We start from the raw sequence: 27,987 nt of genomic DNA, 5'->3' as shown, positions 1-27,987 counted from the left end.
TGAATGAAGGTGAGTGAACCTGCTTTAGGACAGAAAGTCAAAAGACAGAAATTCAGAGAGTGAATTAACACCACAAAACAGCATCAGTCCTCATTGTTAGAGAGGTGACATCTGTTAAAAAAGATGAGTTTTATTTTAGATCAGCTTACATAATTTTTCGTGCAGATCTGATAACAAAAACACTGAACATCTTCACTGTCACACACAAGCCACTGACCGAAAGATTGGGAGACATGGATATTTTGGATAAGTGTCAAAGTCTATATTTTTTAACGTGCATATTCACTCAAGATAGTCAATGCCGACATACTATTTACATACTGCTAACATGATTTATTCTAGAACATCACCAAAAGTATCAGTGAAACTGTATCAGTTAAGACCAGTGCAAGACGAGCTGTCAGAAAAGTTTATTTTATTCAAATAATTCATACTTTATAGACACAGAGTAATGTTACACCTCACAAAATTCAAACAAGACTGAGGCTGATAACCTCAGTGTTTAGGAATCAAATGCCAAGACAGATGTTTTGTATTTATAAACATACCGAGGGAAAACAAAAGCAGAACGCTTAGCAATGAAAAATGAGTGTGAAATCATTTATCTCATAATCTTACAACCTTAACGTATTTAAATCAAATCTAAATCAATAAATAAAAAACATAACTCGGGCTGTACGCGACAACGTTTCATTTTAATTCGAGTTATTTTAATTTCTTTGTTGTAATTTTTATCGAAAACAATTTCCCGTCCTTGTTAACATCTTTAGTCTCAGATAATTAGAAAAGAGAGATTAATATGTCATGCGTGCGCGTTATTAACTCTGAGCCAAAATTATAATTTAAATCACGTCAACAGCGTGGGCCTATTATAAAATCAGCTAAAGGCACGAGTTCAGAACATGAAAGTCAGCCCCTACGTGCATTAGATATGACAGATTAGTGCAGAGGGTCTGATATGGTCGTGAGAGTTATTATGGCATTGCGGATGTATTAATAGGATACCAATCACATAACCAAAAAAAAAAGTGTATACCCCCTGTTTCCCTGTAGGGGGCAGTGGAGGGCGGGAGGATGGCTTGGTATTCTGGGAGTTAGATTTCCTGGTTGACAGTGAAGTAGGGCTTGGAGAGAGAGCCTGTGTGTGGTGAGGGAGGGACCAGATTCGGGACCGAGGGCTGATGTGCACAGACAGGGATGCTACGTGTCTCCCTGGAGCCTTGGAAGCTTGGCCGCTGGGAGAGGGAAGATTACTAGAAGATCCAAGGGCACTAGGTTTCTCTGCTGAAGCTACACTCAAGGATGCTGGACTATCCCCCACCACCTGAACTGGGTAATTTATCATGGAAATGCTGCCGTTTAAGTTAGATAGGGAGTCATCTCTGGATTTTGACTGTACTGAGGCTTCATCCAGGAACGAGAGCGAAGACATGGTTTCTCTGGTGAGAGGGCTATGTGTGCTGACCACGGGGACAGAACGGGATTGCGTTAGAGACTGGGGGAGACTACGGGCCGGCGGATTACAGCCAGAAGGATGTAATGGAAAACTCCCTCTTCTTGGAGGTGGAGCCTTGGGCATATACACAGAAAACAAGCAACAGAAGAAAGTTATAAATATTATAAATATTAGAGTAACTTCAGCTAGTCAGCCTTTATCAAAAATCATATCAGTGAAGACTTGAAGTCAGAAGGGAAAAAATAGGAAGGTACCTACATTTCTCAGAACAGTCTCAAATAGCTCTGCTCCCAAAGACAAACGTGTAAAAGCGTAATTAAAGAAATAAAAAAAAAAAAAAAAAAAAAGTTGCCGTACGCACAGGATCGAAATAAGCAGCAAAAACTGCGCATTTATTTAAGGAGTCACCCAGCACACACGACGTTATACGGGACACATCTATGTCAAAGAGTGAAAGCAGGTCTGTCGGCTACAGCGCAGATACGATCAAAAAAAAGTCGGTGGGATGGACTGTTCCAAAGGCTACGTCCTGAGGAAGGAAAGGTTCTTATGATGACGAGAAGAATGTGGAGCTAAAACAAACAGACAAGAGCACTGAAGAGAGAGGGCTGAACCTACCGGTGTTGGAGATTTCTTATCTTGGAGGTTCGGCCTGACGCTTCTGAAGCCTTTCGCTGCCAGAGAGGAAACAGCAGAGTCACCGTTCCTCATCCCAGCGTTTGTGCCGTGGCTTCTCCAGACATCTAGACCACGCCCCAAAGATCCACATCAGTATACAAACAACCAGTCAACCTCTTCTTCAGCTGTTTTACCGATTAAGAGTCAAAGCCATGCATCCATAACGCTTAAGGAAATCCGTAATGCTTAAGGAATTGAGTTTTAATTTCTAAATTACAGTTTAATCAACCAAATTTGTGTTATTAATCCGTGTTAATGGAATGAAATACGTGTCGAAACCTTGCCTACCTGATTCTGATGAGTGAGATTCAGGACCTGAGAAAGAAAAAAAATGTATGATAGATTTGAAGACCAAACATGATGAGATACATAGCCTTTTTGTGACAGGACAGCCTATGTACACATTAGTCTACGACAGCCTTAAGCAAACATGAAGCTCTGACAAGCACATAGCGGACAAGATGTGCATCGCTTACGTCACAGATAAGATGGCACATGCCCATAATTCACAATGTTAATAAGCTTGTCATTCAGACGCACGTCTTATTCTGATCTGCATCAAACATCCGATTATCATCTCTGCTAGCTTTATTCTGACTCCCTGCCTCAGTCTTCACACAGGATAAAGAAAAGACGGTGGATGTGAAGAGAGTGAATGGAAAGAACAATGAAAAGAGAAGAGAAGGAGGTTTCCTTTTTTTTGTCGTTCCAGTGACAGTTTTGGAGTCATGTCCCGATAAACATGCACATTCCGGTCCTTTAAAAAAGGAAGAATTAATTTGAGAAAAGTCACAAGTTGCTTGTTTGTTTCTACTGTGTACTTTGATGTTAACGACTGAATTTAATAACTCTAGCTCGAGTTATTAAAGAGCGTACGAACAGCAGCCAAAAAACAACAACGACAACAACAACAACAAAAAAAAAAACGCACGATGAATAAGACCTGTTTGTTCACTGAGTCTGGACTCTTAACTCAATCCTACAGCACCTAAGCCATCAATGGAACAATTAAACAATGAGGACTATGTGTGTGTGAGGTCATAGTCCATAAAACCCAGTCAAACAAAGTGGGTCACCTCAGAGGAAGCAAGGCTGAGAAGAAGGGTTAGGGAAAAAAAGAAAAAAGGACTTAAGTACACAATTGTTACCATGGCGCTGCCCAGCTATGGCAACCATCCAGCTATTGTGTGTTGCCTTTTCCCCTCTAAGCAAAAGAGACCAGAGGGCCTTTCCCTCAAACCACAACATGCCCGAGAGAACATGCTTGGACACAAGACGGAGTTAAATCGAGAAGAGGAGGAGAGGAAGAGAGACTGAGATTGAGAGAGAGAGAGAGAGAAGCTCTGAGGGCACGCTCCAGGCACATGAAAGACAGGAATGGAGTGAAGGATGTAAGGCAGTTAAAAAATGAAAACATAAACTCAAATGTTTATTCATGTTGTCTGAGGTAAAATATTTAACTCTGAGATACCCTGACATATTCCTCTTACCAGGCTAGTTTGCTTTAGTTGTAATAACATGATTGATTGTGAGTGAATTACTGAATATATTTAACTGTTAATGAGCTCTTAATTGCACATGTTCAGTCTGTTTATTCTAAACTGAGCCCTAAACACACATACACAATACAGGCCACTTAGTAAATGTGCCTATGAATTAACTCTCAGAGAGTTTACTGACTCTGTAAGACTTCATTTGACTCTTTCAGAGTAAACTGAACAGTGCTGAATGTGTGTAATAGAGCATATAAGTGAGTGAGCTGTAGTGTAGCTGGTAAGTGCTGGCAGAGGCGTATACCTGTCAGCCCGTATAGGTTTGGAGAGCTCTGGATTCTCTTCATAGGGGCTAGAGTGAGTGAGAGTGTGCTGCATTGGCGTACTGCTCCTCCACTGTCTGTGAGAATTTGGCAATTGGCATTCAGACATAGAGCCGCTCACAGGAGTCAAAGCACATGCACCACAATGCAGCTTCAAGGCAAAATTAGATTAACGGTTAAAAAAAATTTTACATGCAAAGCATTTGAGCATGAAAGGTGTGTGTGTGTGTGTGTGTGTGTATGTAGGACACAAAAGATCTAGGAGACATGTATATTTCTATATAAAAGCCAAGAAATGAATCTTTCCTCAACAAAACACAATGAGATAAACAATGCAACATAAAAAAAAAAAAAATTACTGAAACTGACCCAGACAGACCACAAGCCATACAGATCACTGGTGCTGATGCCTGGGTTTACATTTCCAATGACATCATTAGCAGCAATTTTAGTCTTTGTCACATATGTAAAATATCACATAACTGTATCACATTCCTTCTTGTATGAAATCAAGTGGTTCACAGACTCATATTTGTTTCTCTATAGCTAGAAATAAAAGGAAGCTGTCAGTCTCTGAGCTTCACGCTGAGGCACTCATAAGCACCACAGAGAGTGTGTGTATGTGTGCGTGTGTGTGAGAGTGAGAGCGAGAGAGAGTTTTATCCTGACAGGCAGAATTTGGGGTGTGGGCCATGCCAGAAACAGCCTGACGAATTTCCTCTTGAGTCACTGGCTGCCACGGACAGCTCTCAGGAAGGACAGACACCTCCTACACTCAAGCTTTTGTCAAACATTCAAAAAGACAGATTTGTGGGGAAGTGTCAGCTCCCCGCACAGGCTTGGCTTGGCATTACCCACAAGCCCTGAGACAAATGCACAAGCACATGCAGCTGGACGGGAAAACTGATTCCAACAGGGTTGGATGTACGGAAAAAAAAAAAAAAACGGGACATGAACGACAGCAGGGCACGGATTCTTCCCCTCCTGTTCCATTTCCCCCCGCCCCTCAGAACCTGATTTGGAATTTCCCCTTTTGTCTAAACTTAAACATTCAAAACAAAAAACAAAATGCTTTTAAGAGCTGATAAGAGAAATATATTCTACTCCCAACATGTTCCCAGGAAGAATGGCTATAGGGCTACTGACGATATTTTTAACCTCAGAAAAAGAAAAAAAGGAAAAGAAAACTAGAGTGTTTTTTTGTTTTTTTTTACCTGTATTCATATTGAAGATTTCTGCTTCTGGCGACGTCTTGAGGTGGCACTATCCTGTAGCAGAACAGGAGAACAACACAGTCCCTTTATCAACTCAGGTAACAAGGCAGGATAAATGAGCTGGACAGGCAGCTCTACAGAGTGTCCTGATTGGGTGAATTATGCATGCTACTGATGGGAACGCGCTCATAATGGAGTGCGGTCGTGAAGAGTTCCAGGGGAGCCAAGTCTTCATTCTCTAGAGTCCCATGGTGGAGTGTGTGTTACGGAGCTGGGAGCCCAGGATCCATGTCTCCCTCTGAGAGCCCATCCTAGGGTATGAGGCCACATGAGAAAGACGAGACCGTCCAAGTGTTTCAGCTCAGAAACATATAGCTGGGTATCAGGATACACTCTACGGCCGTGCCCTCTCTCAAACACACACACACACACACACACATGCTTGAACACGCACACAGTCTCTTACACACAAACACACACACACACACACACGCTTCAGGTCGGATCTCACTCATTACTCGTTTTGGCGTGTTAAGGCTTAACAGCTCATGGCATATTTCACAGGGAGTACATCTCTACAAAATCATGCTCGACCACACCAGACCTCATCCAACCAAAAGAAATTACACTCCATTTCGGCCGAAGACGCCGTCTTGTGACCGGATCATGAGCACGCCGCGTGACCGTTTTCTTTAAATACGCGGTTTATTTTTATACGAGCCGAACGTTTGTAGGATAGACTGAAATGGTGTCATTTTATTATCTTATTACATTACCTAACTGTTGCGCAGATGCCTGTCTAACCCCCACCCCCCCCCCCCCCCGACGCAGACGTGGTGTAATATGCTGCGTGCATGCGTGACACAGGATAGGCCTCCGAACACATTCTGTTGGACACATGCCTAGGGTTTCGAAGCGCTCACTGCGGGCACGTGGGCCTTTTGGCACACGCTAGAACTCCAAACAAAAAAAAATCAAAGCATGCTTAGCCCTTCCTTCCCCGATTCCAAATTGTTGAGATAATTAATATGTTTCTCACAACTTAGCGCCTGAAATGTTTTTTCTTTCTTTCTTTCTTTCTTTATTTCTTTTTCTGAGGTTACACATATATGTACATGTATATGGGCCAGTTTGAGCCTTCTCTATTGTGAACGACCAGTCGGACCGTATTTCTTTCAGTTCTGCAGAATTTGGAGAATTCACACTCTGCACAGGTCGATCATGGAAGATCTTGACAGTACATATTTTCTGTGAAACCACTGTAGCAAATCAAACCAAATTTGCATGGTTCTTGCTGAGTTCTAAGATAAGTGGTGAACCTTAGGCTTACCACCTGAAATGAGTCTCTACACATCCCAGTCCATAAATTCGGCCCAATACGCTGGACACACACCTCTAGGCACCAGCGCTGGAGTGGACTAAATCACAATTTGTAATGGCCTGTTGGCATTAAATGAGCGGGAGATTATGATATTGGATTTCAAGGGGACAGACTGGTGGCGACAGAACAGCTGGAAGAGGTGGGGGGGGGGGGCGGGGGGGGTGAGGGGGGGGTCTCTCTCTTTGAGAACCAACCCAACTAACAAACCACATCACACCCCTCCCCGCCCTGCATCACCGTTCACCGCCGAGCAGGTTACCTTTAAAAGAGCACTGAAACGCATTTTGTCCTGGAGTCCCCTGATTCCTAGAGCCATTCTGGCAGGGACCCATGAATGAATGATTTGCTCCATGGCTATATTCTTCAGAGACGTGAGCAACTGTGTTTTCCCTTGTAAATAAAGCGGTGTATTTATAGCCTAAGAAGGATGACAGTCGTATATTGGCGAGACAGAGATAAGTCTCTACTCGCAGTCTTAAGCGTAAGCCTTTCTTGGCCGGGGAACAGGGGTGAAAGTCATGCCTAGCACCTCTACGATGACAGCCACTTCAGAGGCCAGACAGAGACCAAAAGTCCAGCTGAAGAGCTCAGTCGAAGAGCAACACAATCCACAGACATGAAAGCCAAGCTAATGTATTTGGGCTGCTCATTCTGTTACACTGATTTCTGGGCGTTTAAGCACTCACTGATATCAGCTATGAAGCTGAACGCGCCCCCACTGAAAGATTCGCAGAGTCTTTGGGATTGGCCGTGGAAAGAACGCATGTCAACAAGTACGTTATTGCGTAAAAGCAAAATTAAAAATAATTCACGATTCAAAACTACATCACTATGACTATGGTCCAGGTTATGTTAGCATTATGCCAAACTCCTCCTTCACAATCTGATTAGCGCGAGTACACAGACAAGTGGTATGTCTGATGCATCTACAGGTCTCATGGGAGGAAGCAGCATAGAGGACAATGAAGTGACACTGTAAATAGCATCGATTATGCAAGAAATTCCTCATTTAAACTAGCTCTGCTTACCCATGAATAGGAAACAATGCTGAACAGTGAACAGTCTTAATTTGCAATGAATTGCAATGCTTCTCATCACCGAGTACATGATGAGATGAATTTTTTTTTTTTTTAAATATCAGTGCAGAAATATAACTGTGAAGCTCCATATGTGAAACGTCACTTTTTTGAGTGCGGTCAAATTAAAAGTCAGCATTTTAAATAAACAAGCTTTCTCTTTGTCACAGTGCCTCCCGAACGGAGTAATTATTTTGAAGATTTAAATACGGCAAAAATAAATATGATGTTATCAGCATAGAGGACAGTGATTAGCTTTCTATGGTTTTACCACTAGATGGGCTGGGGAAACCAGCCTTTCTGTGCAGTCAGTTCACTCCATAAACACAAAACTCTGTAAACTTTCTATGTATTTCCAAATGTTAGCATTTCTAAAATACCATTTTCCACAACATGCGACTGGTAGCTAATTCCAAAATTATATCTAAGAAAAGGGAAAGAAAGGAGTCACATATTCCCCTACCTGTTGTTACAGTTGCTATTGGATCGTCTAATAACCAATCCAATGTTGTTAGGTGTGCCCGTTCTACTCCTGTGTGGAAATGTTCCTTTCAGAGATACGGAAGAAAGAACTCGACATTGGCCATGGTGCTGCTAAATCTCCAACTTTAATCTGCTATAACCGAATTCAAAGCAGACAGGCTATTTATATGAGCATATTTTCAGCAAACACTGCTAGTCCTGTGTACTCTTCAGAGAGTCCGAGTTTTGGATCACAATTACGTTATGTGAGAAACTGTGTGGATTTGTTCCTCTGTGCCCGGACATTTCTCCTAATGAATACAACACATTATTTTGGTTTATCTGCACCCAGGATAATTTGGCAAATTGTTCCCATGTGTTTAAAAAATGCCATTCCTCTTCGGTACACACAGAAAGCCCCCTCTCCAAAAAAAAAAAAAAAAAGCCCAAGTCTCCGCACATAACTACTACTTCACCCACTTTTAAACCCAGCACGACTCCTACACTCAGAAGTCTCTCTCCTTTTAAGCATCTGCTTCTGGCTGAAAAGTGACATTTTGTAAGAAGCTTTTTTTTGTTTTACAGATCATCTTGGATGCCTGTTTTGTCATACAAAGATAAATTGCTCCTCGTATTTACATGATATGTGTAACAACAATAAACAGCAAAATGCATTAGTGGATTGCATTTAACTCCTGACATAAAAAAAAAAAAACTGTATCCAAACATGGCCTGAACCATTCTGGGGACTGCTGATAAACAGCACACCCTCCCCAACAGAGTTCAGAAAGATTACATGGACGACAATATCTCTACCATATTAGTCTGTGAGAAGGCCAAATCTTAGCACAGCTTGTCATATAGGACATTTGAGTAAAATTCATCATCTCTGACACTGACTGCCAGCAGCGTGAGAGAGAGCTGGGGCGTAACTGGGAAAAGAGGGAACGACATGGAAACTGTTGGCAGACTGTGAGGGATTTAACTGGTCCAGCTGGTTGGCATCAGCAGGTGCCTGTTCAAAGCTTCCTGGTCACTTGACAAAGCAGTTGGAGTTGAAGAGCTTTCACGTTGGGCAACCTGCCTAACTCAAGAAGCCAAACAGAGAGAGAGAGAGAGAGAAAGAGTATTATTTTTTTTCTGTGTGGAATTCAAGCCATGCAAAGCCAACGCAGATAAGTATGGTACACGGTGAAAGCTGATTGCCGAGTGCTCTCGGATAGGATTTCATTCATTGTCATTTATAAACACTGTTTTTGGAATTCAGGGCTCCTCGAACCAAAAAAGAAAGAAAAAAAAAAGTCTTAATCTTGGTGGTCTATCACTTGTGAAGGCTCTCAATGAGACTACCACATTTAACAACAGAGCAGAAATAAACAGGAGTGCTAAACTGCACCTCCTAATCCCTTGAGCTCCACGAAACCGTACAGAATGCATCCAAAGCGCCAGAATATTCGCAATTATCAAAATAACACAGACTGATGTACTCACAAAAAAACCCACAATTTATGGTCCATATAAACTGACCCAGGGTAATTAAGCAATACTGAACTAATGGGACTCGGACGTCAAAGTTACACCAAAGAAAACGTATAGCCGACGTATCTGACTGAATTATTCCTGTATTTACACAAAGAGAGAAAACAGCCGGGAAGAGTAGACTAAAAGCACTCTCCACTTACTCACTGCTGAAACCTGTCAGTGTCCGTATGGCACATCATTAGCGTTATGTCAAACAAAGGGATTTATGAGTTATGTATTAAGAGACAGGTTAACCAGACTGCATTCCTTAAAATGTCATGCTTTCTTCCAGAAAGACCCCACAGGGAGTCTCTCTCTCTCTCTCTCTCTCTCTCTCTCTCTTTTTTTTCATACAAGTGACTTGTTTCCCACAGCTAAAATGACCATTTATGGAAGTTTCTCTTCTGCGACAACATGCCCCTGACAACATTAGTAACTTTTTTTATGTTCTTGAACTAACATCTTCGTATGAACTTATACGGTATTTAATAATCACATTTATATATAGATAGATATAGATATAGATATAAAAATCCATGTGTCAAAAACATATCCTGAGAAAGCAATGAAAAGAAGCAAAAAAAAAGACAAAAACACAGTTATTCAAATCAATATCTATCCTTTACACTTGACGCCAGAATTTGAAAATATGTACTGTTCTTGATTTGTCTAGACCATTTCCTTAATAAATAAACAAACAATTACACAGCTCAGTTGAAACTCACTGAGGACTAAAAGTGGCTTGTATGGTCTGGTGAAAGTTCTTGGCACAGACTTTTATGCTGATTTATAAAGGACCCCCCCCCCCCCCCTTTCACTCTGCAGGGGGCGGGTGGGGGTGGGGGGTGGGGGGTGGCCAGCCAGCAGGAATAAACACACAGACACTCGGTAGGCACCATGCTGGAACTTTCTCCTACTTATAATCTGACAAACATCTAAATGGATTGACATTTGCAGCTCCTGCTGGGCTGTGCCTTCCAGCACAGTCAGTTTCAAACCCTCAGAGACTCCTCTATTAGTGAGCCTCTTTAACCTTTCGAGAATTCCCCAGACGACAGTAAACTAATATGATGAGAGTTCTGAGTTCTCCAAGCAGAATTCCGACATCTATATAAAATTCAGAACAGGACCGGCATGTGCCCGCTTCGATTCTGTCAATCAAAATTACTGTTCGCAGCACAAACAGTGGCGTTCAGGACAGGAAAGAACAAAATAGACGAGAAGTTCTGACAGAGTCTGATGGAGTTCTGACAGTATTCAAAGAGAGAATCCCTTAATACAAAGAAAAATATTGTAACTTTGTGACGATCGTGTCTGTAACAGTTTCTTCTCAAAAATGGCACGATCAAAACAAGACTAAAACAGAAAATAAGATGCTTTTTGCTAAGACGCTAACATGCTAGTGTTACCGTAATTTCACCCCCCCCCCCCCTCCCCACTCCAAAAAAAAGAGCTTGATTCTAGTCTACTGAGCAGTAAGTGAAAAAAAAAAAAACCTATTCAACATTTGAATCTGAGAGCTAGAGTGAGGCATGCTTCAATTGGTGAGGGTCAGGACTGACAGGGGTTAAGTTTCAGGAAACAGAGATTAGGCTTTCCTTTATTGTACAAAGTTAAAAATACCCTAGTCATGGAAGCTCACACCCCTTCACAAAGACAGGGGCTAGTGGAGAGTCTGCCTGACTGCCTCCAGCGAGACATCTTTATGGTAACTCTGCAGTCAAGCCTGAGGAGTCAAAGCTGCCCGCGTTCTTTAATGTGGCTGGAATGAACGGCACGTCATTCTGTCAAACTGTTAGTTTCACTCACAATTGTTCTGTGCAGGTTCATGCCAAGGTAATAAACTGACAGAGGTATGTGTGTATATTAGTGTAAAATATTTAGTATTTGAACAGTCATTGAAAGAGATAATCACAAAAAGTTTTTTTTTCTCTTTGTCAAGGAGCTTTTCTGAAAGAGTTCAGTAGATATTTAATTGAAATGGTCACCAATTTTCTCCTGCTCTCATTTAGTTTAATTTGACAGGAAATCATCTCTGGTTTTGTCTACTCCAGTATAAAATAATGAAAGCAAATGGAACACTCTGGAGTGCATGACCCCTTATGTTATAATATTCACCATTTTGACAGTCCATGCTTTTAGAAAAAAAAATCCAAATTAACAAAAGAAAAACAAAGATTTAAAAAAAAAAAAATACACTCCACGAAACTACACAAAAGACGCTTTGAAGGTAAGGCAGAGAGGGTGCAGATGTGGGTTTCTTAGTCCAGCTTTAGTACATGTAAAGTATTGTTTGTGTTCTTCTCAGTTTGATGTGCAGGGAGAATGAAGGAAAGCTCAAATACAAACAGGATGATTTTGAAATTGATGTGGTGTGAGATGGCATAATTTACAGAATAATAATGCAATACTCAAACTGTTTTAAAAGCATCAGCATGTGACTTTGAAGGCAGCATCTTGTTTGTGTTTTCTCAAACCGAGCCTTTTCTATCAACTAAAACGGCAAAAAAAAAACCAAACAAACAAAAAAAACCCAGAGGCACGCAGCGTGCCCTCTCTGTTTGGCAGAGCGGTCTCTGCTTTCTATGGTAGCCTGGCAGATGAAGGCACTCAAAGCTGGCCCAGACTCAGTGACTCTGTATGTCCATTAGACCACCAGCCTAACCAGCACTCATCTACACTGCTCTATCCCTATATGACCGTGCTGCTGTCTTTCTATACGAGTGAGAGGCAGCCATCTGTGTTAACTCAATTTCGACGCACTCAGTCCCTAGAGGAAAAGTACTTATTACCAATATTGCTCTAGGCTGCAGGGTAATAAATTCAAAACCTGGTCTGCCACTGCATCTGAAACGGGCCTCTGTCTCATTAAAGGGGACAATTTAAATACAATAAAATACGATAGAATACAAGGTCTATTTCCGGTTATAGTAAATTATGTTGATAGTTCCCATACTATCAGCAGAATATTTGTCTTACCATTTAATGAACCCAGTTACAACCATTTACAACATTCTGATTGTTTAGCTTTGTGAAGCTATTTGTGTTTGTGTGTTTATGCATACATGTGTGTATGTGTGTGTGTATGTGTGTGTGTGTGTTATTTCTATCATTTCACCAGAAACAGTACCGTCCTTCATGAATACATTTTTTCACTAGCTTTTTAGGAATGGATGAATGAGGTGAATTCATGTATAAACGTACAGTGTTATGTTTGTTTGCTTGTTAACATGACATATGGTATTCTGAAAGCGTGTGGTAAATACAAATGTATATTAGAGGCAAATCGAAATATAAAGATTGAATATGTTTTGAAGTCTCTATAGTCAGTACATCAATACAGCAGAATAATGGAATCATTCCCCTATAGCCCAAATCCCACTGGTGATTGGATGAAATGAAATAATCATCAAATATTCACCAGCATGTTTGTCCCTAGTCTGCAAGATCTGAAAGCAGCGTTTACAAATCTATATAAATAAATGAATTAAAAAAAGGCCTTACCAGGCACGAAGAGAGAGGCAGGATATGTATTTGAGTGGACAAGCATCTGGGAGGCTGAGCAATAAGCTTGTCCCCTGGTCTGTCCTCCTTTGCCCAAGAAATAGGTCTGTGTTTCAGGCTACGGGTCCCAGACTGCTCCCTGTTTCTGGAGCTAAAAGACGCAAGAAAGTGAGAGGAGAGCCCTGAGCTCCAGAGCTTGTCCTGTGGTTTGAGCTATTTTCAGATTCAGACATGCATGTCTGCAGGCTGGAAATCTACTCCCTCTGCCTCGGAGGGAAAAGTGACAACATTACACTGTGAGCAGGAACCCCTTTGAGTTGGTGGGCAAACATTTGAGCTATGCGCAGCCCAAAGATTACCTCCCACCGAATACCGCAAGAACCATCAAAGGCAACGAGGTAGGTGACATACTCTAAACAAGGGATACATTTCTGTGATTAAAAAAAGACAAAATATAATATTCATATCTCTCTCTCCCTCTCTCTGTCTGTTTCCCTTTCTTACAACCACACAAACACACAGAGAACACAAGAACACATACAAAAAAAAAAAAGAAAAGAAAAAAAAAACATTTGCCATAAAAGTCATTGATCATGAATCTTCCTGTGAACAGAAGATTGGTGACACGTGACAAGTAAGACTTTTGCGGACTGTGGCCATTCTTCTGACATGAACCGTGTGAGGTAAGTTTTATTTTTGCCTCTGAAACCGACCGATGACAGTGCTCATTCGTCAGCGAGGAAACCAAAGTTAAAGCGAAGAGGACAGCTACCCTTCAGTCACACTGAAAATCTAGGAAGACAAATTAACTGACCACTCACTAAAGGTCGATTAGTGAAAAGAAAAAGTGACTCTGCACAACTCGTCATATGAACTTAACACGAGACTTCCTTTCATGAAATATGATTGAATGACTAAGAAATATCAGGCAGCATGTACAAACAACACCTACAAATCAGTATGCAAATTCCTCCTCCTGATAACCAACATGATCTTTTACCCATACAGGCATGTGATGTCCCCTTTGGCCCTTTGACAGCTGAATCATCTACAATAATCAGAGAAAAAGACATAAAAGTTTGCACAGGGTTCAGTGAAAAGATTGTCCCCTTAACAGATATTTCCACTGTTGTTAGCAAACTACTGGGTTACAATATGCATCTTCTCTCAAAATGACAAAAAAAACCCTCCAAAGTTAGGCTGAATGCAGGTTACCTGAGAACTTGCAGGTCTCTTCCAGACACACACTCTTTCCACATGTTAGACGCTCTTCTCACCCAAGAGTTCAAAGAATCCCCCAAGACTAGGGGTGTCAGCACAAACACGATCCAAAGAAAACCACCCAGCAAAGCTAACATCACTCATATTCTCATACCTAGGATGTCTGAGGCATGACGCTCTCTCTCCCATTTGAGCCACACCGTTAAGGAAGAGATCAGGTCAAGACCTGAGGGACATCCGTGAGCCTTCCCAAAAACGGCAATGCACAGACCTACCTTTTACTAATGTCATTATTCTGACAATGGCAAAATAACATGGAACAAATGTCCCAACAAACAAGTGGTCCGTTCCTCTCAGAACAACAGCCATTCCTCTTATTTAATCAGCACATCCGATTTTCCCCTTTCTATCAATATCCTCAGGGCTCACGTCCAACAGACAGACAGACAGACAGACACACGCACGCGCGCGCACGCACACACACACGCACGCACGCACGCACACACACACAGAGGCACACAAATATATGCACCATTTCTGCTGACCTCCCTGCTGTCAATCAATCAGCAAACATCTTCATGTGCCATTTACACACACACACACACACACACACGCACACACGCACACACACACATCCGTAGCATTTCTGCTGACCTTGATATGCCTCTTGTCAATCAGTCAGTGAATGTCTTCATTTGTCAGCTTCTGTCTCTGTAAACTGTTTGTTCTGTCTCCTTTTCACCTTTCTTTTTTTTAAATTCAGGCTTTCACTCTTAGTCTCTAAAGCACAAAACCTGTGGTTCGCAAATTTATATATATATATTTATATATATATATATATATATATATATATATATATATATATATTCCCCCCAAAGCATTCAGATTAATAAATGAACTGCAATGTGTCTTTTTTTCCATTTTTTTTCCAAATTCGTGATCAGTTGTTCAGGCCATAGGGTCTGTGGAGTGAACTGGTGCAATGATCCATCTGTAATTATGTTCAATCTATTGGAGCCTATTTACCATCTGCTGTCTGTGCCATAAAGATTTAGGAGAGTTTACACAAAATTCATAAACAAAGAATTAAAAACCCTGTCGTTTGGGTTTGGATTAAAAGATTATCCGTGGCCGTGGCACGAGTTTACATGTGCTGTAGGATTCTAGACATTATTTGCCACTATTAACATATTCTGATCACTGTTTCTCATTTTGATTAAATTACCTCATCTAAGGGAGCAGTCAGTCACTGCCTGAGTTCAGAGCAAGTGATAATCCTACAGCATTAAACCTACATCCACAACACATTCTTGCATTCAGGGAACATTATAAGTTGTATGAATGTTGCAAAGAACCCCCCCCCCCCCCACACACACACACACCCACACACACACACACACACACACAAGTGCTCTGTACGGTTAAAAGAAATGAAACATTTTCAAAGCTTAGACACTGATCATCAAGTTGCAAGATGTGAAAAAATTATAGTAGTCTAAAGAGCAGACATAATATATTGGTTTTAAAGCGGTTAAACAAAATGATGAATTATTTATTAAAATTGGCACAGACAGTCTCAGCGGATCGAAACCAATAATCTACGCGACTACAGGGGAGCAACCCCCAAAGTTCAACTAATTTAAAGCCTGTTTAATTACATGATATGGAGACACCTTACACGCGCTAGTTGGTGGGTAAAATGAGGCGGAACAAAATATTTTGCAAATGAAACTCACGTATATTTCTATCAACTCAATTTAAAGGTTATCCCATTCATTTCTGATAAAAGATAAGTAAGCTAGGACCTTCGTGACCTTGACGAGGCCAATACGGAAAACCTGTAACTCATTCGTGACCAATCGATAATTCTGACGCATTAGGTTTAGTCCAAAAGGAAATACATTATGTTGCCCCTACCCCCCTCTTCGGCTATCAAAAGTAAGCTGATCTGAATATATGGTACATTGTCTCGCACGATAAAAGGTTGAATATACTGTAGCTACTTGCAGCCATCAAAAACCTGTTGTTTACAAAATGAATTACTTGTTGAAATATGCAACATTCCGACTTCAGAGGAGACAGTAGAGGATATTGTCGGTAAACTGAGCAAAAACATCCTGTTTCACCAGACCACCGCAGCCCACAGATGCTGACTTAATTTTAAAGGTGAGATACGCCTATAGGCGATATCTGTATTAAAAGGGGATCCTTTCATTAAACTGAATACATGATTGAAGGCATTCACCTGTCACAATGAACACAGTGCAAAATCGAACAATCCGTAATTCAAATAACTATCGTAGCGTGATTAACAGCCGTTGCTGACTGCAATCCTATAGCCTAATACGCAACGCGAACATTCACATCATCGAAATGATTATATTAGTCACTAGTGTATTCTCCAGACTGTTCAGGTTAAGTTACTTGCTTCCATATTTACCATCGCGTTCCGTGTTGAATCTTCCGTTTAAATAACACAATCACATCCAGCTCAGGGCGGCAATCTTGTCTCTTACCTACTTGAAATCAACTGATGAAGAGACGTAGACACCAATCCTAACACAAATGTTTCGACACCATCATTAATACTTTTTTAGCATTCCCGCGAGCAGGGATTGGAAAAATGTATTCCAGTGCAACGTTCCATATCTTTTTGTCATTCAGTGACAGTGAGTCATGTCACGCTTTCCACAGAGAAACGGATAATACAGATCAATGATAACAAAATAGCTTCGCTCCCAAACTCCCCTTTAGAGAGAGAGAGAGACTATTTGTTTCAATACTACAGAGGAGGAGGGCTCTCATTGGTTTAAAGAGGATCCTCGTAGTCATGGAAACGGCCAACAGAAAGAGTGGTCTATCATGTGCCCGGAGCTCCAGATGAATAGCGCAGTACCCCTCCCTTGTGGTGGATATTTACACGGGAATGTTTTTGTGGTGCTTCACATTCTGTAAACACTGTGTGTGTGTGTGTGCGTGTGTGTGTGTGTGTTCGCGTGCGCATGCATTTGTCTTATGAATGAACAGAGACCTCAATTCACTTGTGACTCACTAGATATGAAACGTGAAAACAATGCACACACATATCTATGTTGTCAATTTCATTTGTGATGTCAGTTATAATTTCCGTTATAAGGTATGCGTTGTCATTACTTGGCTCTAAGGTAATCGAAACATGGTAAATTTTAATCTGTGAATATCTTTGGAACAACCAAGAAGAGAGATCAAGCTACTTAAATTATGGACAGCTTAAATCAGCTCAAAACTCAATTATGAATAGAAATTGCAAGGGAAAACAGGGGGTTATTGACTCTATCAAAAAGCAAGCCTAAAGTGTTAAGCACTGTCCATAATATCTGTGCCTTGGCTTGAAGCCTGTTTGCCAAATGCCAAACACTTAGATCTCCATGCGTGAAGAGTTCACACACCTGTTTTACTGGTTAAAAAAAAAAAAGAAAGAAAGAAAAAAAAAGAATAGAATTCCAGAACTTGACATGCACAGCACAGCTCTGGAACCGTTTAGAGGCATAACACCTGATCTAGGAACTAAAGAACTTAACATGGTTTGATCCTCCATTACTCCAGACGACTCAGTGTTTACCCTTACCGTTCAACCGGGGTCATTTTAGGCATTTCTTATCTTTGAGCCTGTCAAACATGTAGACACACATCTAAGTTTAACCAGCTTTCTGTCATCAGCCTCTTCTATGGCACTTTGTCACACAAGAGGACTGCAGTACATCTCGAAGAAGACTCGTAATGCAAGATAGCAGGAGAGAAAATAGAACCAGATAGAACGCCATATCAGAGAACTCTTCATTTCTTTAAAAGTTACTTTGATTCTTCCAAGTGTCAAAGAGATAAGGCTAGCAAACAATCAGAGCCAACAGAGAGAGGTGGAGAGACAGAAAAAAAAAAACAAGTTTATAGTTTCAGGAGACAAGTGTATTTCCTAACATGTAAAAAAAATATCTCTTCAGGGAGATTATCTGGAGAGGTAATTCATGGCCTTGGCAGCTAGAAGCTATCAGTGTCAATGCTATCCCTGGTTATCCCCTCTCCACCCTACACAGCTACTGAAGTGCTAATCTCTGGGTCTCGTTAATCACCAGCTGGAAAAGAGTCTGACAGAAACCTCCCTGAGGTGGCCATACCGCTACACAATCTGAGAGCCCTACGCCCCCTTATATTCAGCTGATACCCGGGGACAAAGCCTCCGTACTCTCCCGTTACCGCAGAGACAACCCTGGGACGACACATCATTTGCGTCTCCATCTGTTTCTAGGGATTTGTGCTACAGCCTGTTTGAAATTCGCTTATGCTTTGTTTGTTAATGGCTGAGGCAGGAGTACAGTCGTCTGGAATCTGGAAATCTTGTGGGTTATCTGGTTATCTATCGCCGTCAAAATGTAATAAACCGTGAGTAACTGATGAACTGACAAAAACAAATAAAGAGCAGTGGAGTTTCTTCCCTAGACAGAGGAATAGATTAAGGTCCATTATGATATATGAATGAGTCAATTAGCCACCCGATGATCCTGAAGGCCTTTGGTTCTCTTTCATTCCCTTCACTAAACTAAAGCATTATTTCACAACAACAGAGCCAAAATATTTACACAGTGCTTTAAACAAGCTCAAAAAAAAAAAAATCCTCGTTATTCTGAATTGCTGACATTCCAATTCAAGTTAATCTTTCTCACATGCTGATGTTTGATTTCTCTGAGATCACAACCACCTGATGTGGGGAATAAAAGTGTTGCTTTTGTTGAGCGCGACTGAAAAAAAACCCGATTTTCTCAGTCATATTTTCAATTAAGTTGCCTAACACTCATATGTATCCATACTGCCTAACAACGATAGGGCTCTTGCTCTACCTGTGCACCTGTGTATCGACATCAAAGTGACATTACCTTTTTTTGTATAGTTTTGGCATTATTCCTTAAAAAAGGGTTAACCTGAGAAAAACTGATTTGGCATTTGATGACACAGTGGATAATGAATTAGTTCAGTGTAGGTTGTAATGGTAAAATAATATGTTGCCTTGGGTTAAAGGAAGTAAGTGTTTTAATGAAAAACGAATATTCTGATTCAGTACTTCGATGTCTAAGGGAGGGAAAAATTGACATTGCCCTCTGCTGGTAATTAAAAAGTAATGATCACAGAGAGACTCAACCTATTGATTGTATGTAAAAGGAGACCGGTCAATTCATTGTTCAACACTACCTGAAGGCAACCAGAAGAAAATGAAAAACACACATGACAGTGGTGTCAATTAACAGTGCTTGATGTTCAAATGCTATCTCTCCAGAACAGTGAGCTTCACAATGATTTCCACTGAATACCTGCCAAATGGCGTCGCTCATTAGTGTAAAGGATAATTGGGTCAACTTCACGGATTTTTGTCCTCTCCTCACTCCCCACCCTTCAACACCCGCCCAGTATAGTCAACGGTATAGTTATAAATAATCTGGAAAGACTTGCTTGCTTCTAATTGTGGAATTAGGCCATTTCATGAGTAATGGATTGGGTTTTTTATTACCTTGATTATATTGGTTGGAGTCTTAAATCTCCACAGTGAAGGATCTCTGTTCCTCAGGCGATCAAGCATCAAATGATTTGACCTAAATCCTGATGGAGGGAGGGCGGCAATCAATAGTACATATGGTAATTGGATGGTCTTAACATAAATTATGCCAACTCTTTCGCACACAACGCCACTCACAAATTAGAGTTTAAGTGGAGAAATGCTGCATGTGTGTGGCTAGATCAAAGATACAGATGTTCCTCATTTGCACAATTTAGCTGAAACTTCACTTAAAAGAGCAAAAGAAAAGCCATTTGTGCTAAAACCACACGTGTAACATTCTTGAGTTAAGAGGAAGGGAGGGAGTTGTAGTCCAGCTGAAAGTGAACGTAAATTTCATAAGTTTCAGTGTCAGCTGAAACTAATTAGGTGGAAAGTCCATACACCATAATATCTTGCTAACATATCAGACACGATTCCTGTAATTGTTCTTTGTACGGCTTGGCGAGAAGGATCCCTAGTCAGAAGTGTGGGACTACACCCCCCCTCCTTTTGCCCTCGTGATCCTTGCTGGCTCCGTAATTGCTGGGGGACCCCCTGGAGGGTAGGTTTACCTCAGGACAGAGACTCCTCTGTCCACCTCACACCGGCTTCCGAGCCGCTCTTCCTTTGTTTGCCTTCTCACACGCCCACTCAGGATGTAACAGGAATCTGGCCTCACACAATGACTCAGGAGAAGAGGAGCTCTTCCCTGGAGCCACAGGCTAAGGAAAGCAGGTCATACCTGCCTACATAACCACACACAATGGTCCCACAGCCCCACCAAAGCCCCAGAGTTCACAGGAAACCAGAGCTAAACACAAATCCCCTGTAACAGTACCCAAAACAGGCACTGGCTTCTGTTACACCTTCACTTCGACATAATGCTAAATTGTAAATTGTAAATATTCCTGGCCATCAGGGTTATTATAGTTAATGAAAACTAAGACTAAAACTAAAACTAAAACTAAAACTAGGGGTGAAAAAATCATTTCGTTAACTGAAAACAAAATAAAAACGACAATGTTCAAAAAGACAAAAACTAAATAAATGTACGACGAACGATGCAACACTAACTAAAACAAAATAGACTTGCAGGTAAAATCACCTTCACTGTCCTTTTTGTCTGGTTTCGTTCTCTTAATTCCTTTTTCAGCTTCTGTAAATCAGAAAAAACCCTCTCCACGGGCTCTGTATAATTCTGAATGGCATTACATTGGGGGATAAAGAGGACGATAGACCACAGAACTAATGACCAGGAGTCTGTGGGTGGAGTCTGACATAAATATCTATAATGCTGTTATATAATCTATGTGGCACAAACTTCTTTTCTTTGAAGCGAATGGTCAGTGTGTCACATGGCCGTGCGTTACAAAGAGCGCTGACTAGTACAGAAAGGGTTATTGGATTGGGGATTTTTTTTTTCTAAATCTGATCTGAATCTAAGTGCTTTGCGACTGTGAGTAAAAGAACTTCTGTTTCAAAGGGTTTTTCTTTTGCGTTACACCTGCTCAAGCGGACATTTCGGCTCTATCCCAAACACCTCAGAATGTAAAACCCAAACGGTTGCAATGAGAGGGCCAATGTCATAATGTATGATGTGTTGTTATATTTAGTGATACGTGAAGACAGAAGTTTGCATGATTGGTGGAGCTAAAGCTTGTATGCCAGCAGTGTCTTGGCATCAGATTCATTGCCAAGACTTCAGGGCAAAAGCTGGCTCAGCGGGGGTGCCAAAAGTCTAGCAATATGGTCTCTGGAGGTAACCCTTGCCGTCACTTCCCAGAAACCTTAAACACCCAATAGAAACTTCACATCTCGCCTACAAGGTGTCAATGTTTGACAGTGATCCAAGCACTTGTGAATAGTAAGACAGTATTCATGTCGTGTAGTTGTGTTTTCGGGCATTTCTGATCTCTGAGAGATATTTTTAGAAGGAAAAGGTTGCCTTGATGTAGGATAAAGGGTTTTGGGGGTTTTTTTTGTATGTTTACTATCATTATTTATGCCAAATGAATACACAGAGCAATTCACCATGAGGCTAAGCCTGCAATTAAACTGAAGTAGGCTTTCCACACCTGCCAAAAAAAAAAAAACCCTCCTAATTTATGAGTATTGGTAATAGAAACACTCTGCTTGTTTTACATGTAGACTAATAGCGAAAATAAACATCAGAGCCTTACATCGAGGTCAACATTGCCATCTGAATGATTTTTTTGACAAAATTCTTTATTTTTCGGCGGTAACCGTACAATAATTAAATCATTACTGTGGCGTTCACTGACGTTAGGTTTTGTTGTTGTTGTTGTTGTTTTGTTTTTTGCAGCTTCGCGCTCCTGACAAGCGTGAGTTTGTGGTCCTATACCAGTTAGAGACGAGAAGATGACGCACGGCGTCCGCACACCTTTCCAGACGGAGAATATTTACTATCAACGTTACCTTAAAAAGGCAAAAGAGTTACGTCATTTGACTCTAGTTAATTGGCGGTAATGCTTACGTTCCCTAAACGAGTCTTTAACATCTCTGCACTGGGCAACGACAGACACCGACAGAGAAAATGTGACAGTTACGTTCTAAAGAAAGTCAACACGCGACGAAATGAAAGAAGAGTAAATTGAATCTGTATTTCACCGTCGAATAACCATTAACAAACAGGTTCAGTGACGGAACGCACCACCTTACACTATTCATTAGTGTCATGTGTTGTCCTCTTGAGAATTTCTGCTCCTACACCCAAACGCATAAACATAACAGTGAAAAATACTGCTTTGATGTAAGTCTCGCTTACCTTCACACGAGCACATTCTGTCACTGCAAGGCGGTAACTCTGTCACTGGTAGGTATGTGTGCTGGTGCAGTGTGGTGACACACAAGCCCACGTTTATTGGTCCTATGTCTCCTGTGTACAGGCACTCATATCGTTCCCCCCTGCTGTTCTCCCAATCAACGTACGTCAGTCAGAGTCAATCTTGTGTTCTCTTTTAGCGGAGGATGCCTTCAGCTCCCGCTGCTTAAGCAAAAGCAATCCAATCTGGGCTGTCTGGATGTCCTCTCCTTTTCACCCTGCTCCTGGAATGTCTCTCCTTTGTATATAACCTTCAGTCGCAGCTACGGTTCCCACAGGACATCGCAGAACTAACTGACTAACTGCCGGTGGCTGAAACCGCTCTGCGCTGTGCACTCAATATTCTGGGGACAGTGGGTGAGAGCATTGGCAGTCTATGAAACACCGAGACGCATTGTTAAGCTGATACCGTGGTCTGTAGATGCAGGTTCACACACATAACGCCACCCAGAAATGCAACAGCAACAACAACAACAACAACAAAAAAACCTGTTCTTTGTATCTCCACGCTTGACAAATACTATAAGCTGCCTTGGCTTAGTGCGACACTCAGCCAATCAGCTAAGGGGCTGTCGTGAAGGCAGAGTAATCAGCATTAAATCAAGGCAGATGGGAATGACGGAATATACCAGAGGAGGTTATTAGTGGTGGCGGAGGACAGCTCAATAGCTGCAGGGTAGAGTAATCCATTTTGCTGGGCCCTTGGACAGTTCTGTATAAAGGCTTGTCCCATTATCTTGATGGGTTATTTCTGGAAGAGTGAATTTCATCATAAAAGACTCTCTCAAGGAGGTGTTGTCAACATTTTTGCCTTCATTTGAGAGACTTGTTCTTCCGTCCAGACTTAAGGGGGGGCTTTATCCATTTGCTTATTTGCATGTGCAAATGGTTTTACTGTTGGTTTCACTGAAAGAGTAATTGCAATTTATTATAATAAACCAGAAGGGAGAGAACAACATCCTTCCATTCTTATGATTGCAAATCTTAATCAAAATGTAATCAGATTTAATCTAACCTCCGACCTACCAGCTAATCAGAATTAAAGGCAAATTATGTAAGCAGTGTGGCGGAGCTAATCACGGATCTAAGGAGCTTGACTGGAAATATGCGCAACGAACATAAGGGAATTAGCATGGAAAATATCAAATTTGCTAAATGGAGCTGCAATTTCTGAACATGTCAATAGTGTACACTATCATCACAACACTGACAACAAATTGTTTTCTAATATACGACATGGCACATGCGTAACAACAACTGAACTCTTATAAATGGAATTTAAGGATTACTCAGAGCTGGGTAAGGCACACTATGTGTGTGTGTGTGTGTGTGTGTGTGTGTGTGTGGGTACAAAGCAAACAATGCAACAGAATGACTGAATAGAGCACAGACTCCTAATTTGAAAATTCGGTCCATCTGAAACTCATGGACTCACTACACACCTCTACCGGCTCCTGAAGGGTCTTAACAAAGACGTAAAACTGGGGTGGGTGGCACCTTCGGTTGGAATGGGGAGGGGGGGGGGGGGGGGGGGGGGGGGGGGGGGGGGGGGGGGGGGGGGGGGGGGGGGGGGGGGGGGGGGGGGGGGGGGGGGGGGGGGGGGGGGCGTGTGGTAGCTCAGCGACTTGAGTTATGGCTGTATCGTTTTCAGTCTGACCTTTCAGTAGCTCTCATCACTGGCCCTCCCAAGACGACGCCAGCTATCTCCTCTCTCCACCTCCTAGGATTCACAGCCTCTGACCCCGCGACCCCAACCACACGGTATCTCATTGCACTATTTATACACGGTTTTCATAAATAAGTCCTGCCATTGAAGCTCTCGGGCTGGGCACAAGGCTCCCTACAGGCTGCCATTACGGATCTAATCACTGCACACCCAGAGCCTAGAACCTTTATCAGACCGGCCGCGACAAGTATCCGTGGAAAGAACGACAAGTCACCCCCCCCCCCCCCCCCCTTCTGCTCAAAGGCCTGGAATTCTGTTTTTTATAACACAGCAACAAAGCTGTATTTTTTGCACTCAGTCGCATACAAAGGTGTTGGTTTGCATTTCTTCCCCCCCCCCCCCCCCCCCCCCCCCCCCCCCCAACACAACGTGAAAATGTTTGAACATCCTGCTTTCAATGCGCTGATTTCTGCTTGAAGGAGAGGAAGCAGTATGTCACAGGTGAGTCTGACAGCTGCATTAATGTGGCTGACATACAACCCAGACTGGAGTGTGCAAGGAAGTTTTCCACTGTAAAAGCCACAAGCCTTTTATTCTGAGAAACAAATTATACAGGCATCCCAGCCTTGTGTGGATGCTCTCCCAAGCAATGCCTCATTTCATAACAAAGCCTTACTCATGTTACGTCTAACTCAGCCTGGAATTATATATCTCTAAATGAATTCTGGAATCAAAAGCATATAATTAGGCACAGATGGGAAACTAGCAGCATGTAAAATCCTGTCAGTGTGTACATATTAATGCTGTTCATTATAAAATTAAAAAATAAATAAATAAATAAATACATTAAAAATAAAAAAATTTAAATTAGAAATGCACCTCTGGTTTGAAAATCAAACCTATATTTTCATGTCCAAATAACATATGACAACTTTAATACTGATTTAATAGAGCTGGTTTTGCTCAGCCACGGAGTTCAGAGCAAACTGCCAAATTAAGAAATGAGGGGGGGGGTCAATTTCAAAAATACATGTAATGTTCTGAATGTCTGTGCAATTACAGACTAATTTTTTTGACACAGACTAAATTAACGTAATTATGTTGGGGAAACGGTCCCGATATCGTGTGTAAAATGTTTTGTATTCTGCGGTATCATAGCCTACACGGAGATTATAGTCAGTCGTAACCTGGCAGTGACTAAATATGTGAAAGGCCGTAACACTTCGAAATTACGACATTAACTCTCCTAAAATAGAGATGAGAGTTTGTTTATAGTAATCTCTTTACTGGAGTATTACTACTACAAGATATCTGGCAAATTACAAGACCGATTTAATCCATATTTTGAACTTGTGTGAGACACAATTTGTCTCTATTTCATGCTACTTTGGAACAACTAAAACCTATTCGGCTTTGCTTTGGGGCAGATTCTAACACACGGCTTCCTGCCACACGGTTCATCAGCAGCCATTTGTTGTTCTACGTCTCCCTCTAGTGGTTAGAGCGAATACAACCGCATTGTAAAACGTAGTTGAAGTGTACTCAGAAATCTTACCCACTCACACAACGTCTGCATTCTTTGATAGGAAAATTAATAATTTTTCTTCCATTACAGGATGCAATAACCTGTGTAATAAATATGCAGTGGCGCCACAATTTAATGGTCGGTGTCAAAACGCTGCCCACAATGTTTGGCATAGCAACCAACTTCGATTTGCGTGCGCTAATTTTCCGCCAAGGAAATGCCTACAACAATTCACTGCCTGCAGACTAGGCATAACTTTGACATGTGCCGTAGCTCTAATAATCAGCTTTACATGTCAGATGAATTACAGCCCAATCAGTCGGAAGGTATGACGCTTTTCAAAAACGTTAACATTTGAAAATGTTTTCTGGAATGATACCCATCTACCTTTAACAGGTGAGAAATGTGAAATCAGCCTTTGTGTTACAGGCCTACGCGTTGAAAGACGCAGACTGAAGCGGTGATCCAATCTGAGGGTCATTTCTGATGCGCTGTCTTTCGTAATTTAACTGACCAAATCATTAGCAGTCCTGGTGCTGGCCGAGGCAGCAGAGGCGTGTCGTTCTGTGGTCGTCTATCGTCGCTCTATTTGGAGGTCAAGCTTTACTTCTATGCAAGTGACCGTAGCTCAGGTCCAGGCACCGCAAGGCAACGGCTCAGTCGGCTCAAAATATCATGGAGTCTTTATCAAAAGTTATGATCAACGCCAACGGAACCCGGAACGTACATATCAGTGGAAGTGGTTCAACAGGCTGTACCGACTGATGCAGGAGAAAATGAGTCCACATCGAGGAAAGACTGACATCCACAGGTAAACTTTAATCCTTCACATCACTTTATTGTCACTCATTGCAGCCAGGGAACAGACATCTTTGGTAATAGTTGTTTTGCCTCATGCAGTTGTTTGAATAGGCCTGTGCGTCTTTTGCTTAGTTTTTAATAGCTCAGATAACTCAAAATAGCTATTAATTAAAGTTAGCTTTAACTCAAATCACATAATTTTTTTTATCTGAGACTGCAAATGCAGGACGTAGGTTTCAATATTTAATTGAATTCTCTTCACAAATGCGGCACAACGGAATGACTAATTAATAAAAGGCGAATGTCAGAGAATCAGGGTATAGTCTTTCCTTTGGCACAAGCATATCTAATTGCCCTATCTACTCTCTGCATTTAGTTACGCCTAAGGTCCTGTCTTAGAGCTTTTCTTCGGTAAGGAGAGATAGGGTAGCGTCATCATTTGGCTTACTTGATTCGAAAAAATATACATATGCATTCAATATACATGCAATACATTCAATTTCATACATGCGCTTCATGTAAAAATGTATACGTCTAAGCAGTTTATAGTTTTATGAAGGGTATCATATTGTATATTCACAAAGTTTAGCACCTCAGCTGTAAATGATTTAAAATAGACAAGGTTGTTTTAGGATTCTAATTTTAATTCAAGATACCTGAGTTAATCTTCTATTTATCACATTCCTAAAGCAAATGTCACTTGCGTGCCAATAGAGGTCACTTTAGTGTAAGAGACACCTATATAGAAGCGACATCTAGTGGTCACACAGAACTATTGCAATGAGATTACCTGTCAAAATTCCAGGAAGTTGTCGAAACAACAAACTGAGTGGAAGCGTTCAGAAACTGAAGTGTAATTTGATGACACTCTGTTTTAACAAGAAGGCATGCACACTAGCTGCAGGCACTAAGGTTAAGAGGAAAAACTCGATGAAAAGAACGAGTTGTCAGAGACCAAACATTTCATCTTGTTTTCGATCGATAACTAAACCTCCGAGCAACCGTCCTTCAGTTAAGATCAAATATCCGCGTATTTCGTTTAGTTGTTATGAGTGTCACAGATATGGAGCTAGGCTATAGTCCTGTGAAATCACTGTCCCATTGTGAATGTCCATAAAGTCCGATGTCACTCATCCAGACCTTTCTGTTGCTTTGCTCGACATTAATATTTCAGTAGGAGCTGGCGAACAACCTGCTGAAATTATTTGCTCTTTGCTCCGTGAGAGAAACCCGATCCACTGTGGATGCTTGTTTCCTC

At 41.5% G+C, this 27,987-nt stretch overlaps 1 protein-coding gene across 1 annotated transcript in view; it reads right to left on the bottom strand.

Annotated features, from left to right (window-relative positions):
* sorbs2b (sorbin and SH3 domain containing 2b) overlaps positions 1-27,987 on the bottom strand; it is a 53,913-nt gene that overhangs the window by 24,862 nt on the left and 1,064 nt on the right. Inside the window, exons 3-7 of the mRNA XM_030765574.1 lie at positions 5,165-5,213; positions 3,932-4,027; positions 2,423-2,449; positions 2,075-2,199; positions 1,037-1,570 (exon numbers count right to left, since the gene is read on the bottom strand). Coding sequence (XP_030621434.1) covers positions 1,037-1,570; positions 2,075-2,199; positions 2,423-2,449; positions 3,932-4,027; positions 5,165-5,213 — 831 coding nt within the window. The remainder of the gene's footprint in view (positions 1-1,036; positions 1,571-2,074; positions 2,200-2,422; positions 2,450-3,931; positions 4,028-5,164; positions 5,214-27,987) is intronic.

This window comes from Chanos chanos, chromosome 2 (genome assembly GCF_902362185.1).
Source record: "Chanos chanos chromosome 2, fChaCha1.1, whole genome shotgun sequence".
Classification (NCBI taxonomy): domain Eukaryota; kingdom Metazoa; phylum Chordata; class Actinopteri; order Gonorynchiformes; family Chanidae; genus Chanos; species Chanos chanos.
The sequence above is the reverse complement of the archived record's forward strand: the minus strand, read 5'-3'. Positions and strand labels throughout refer to the sequence as shown.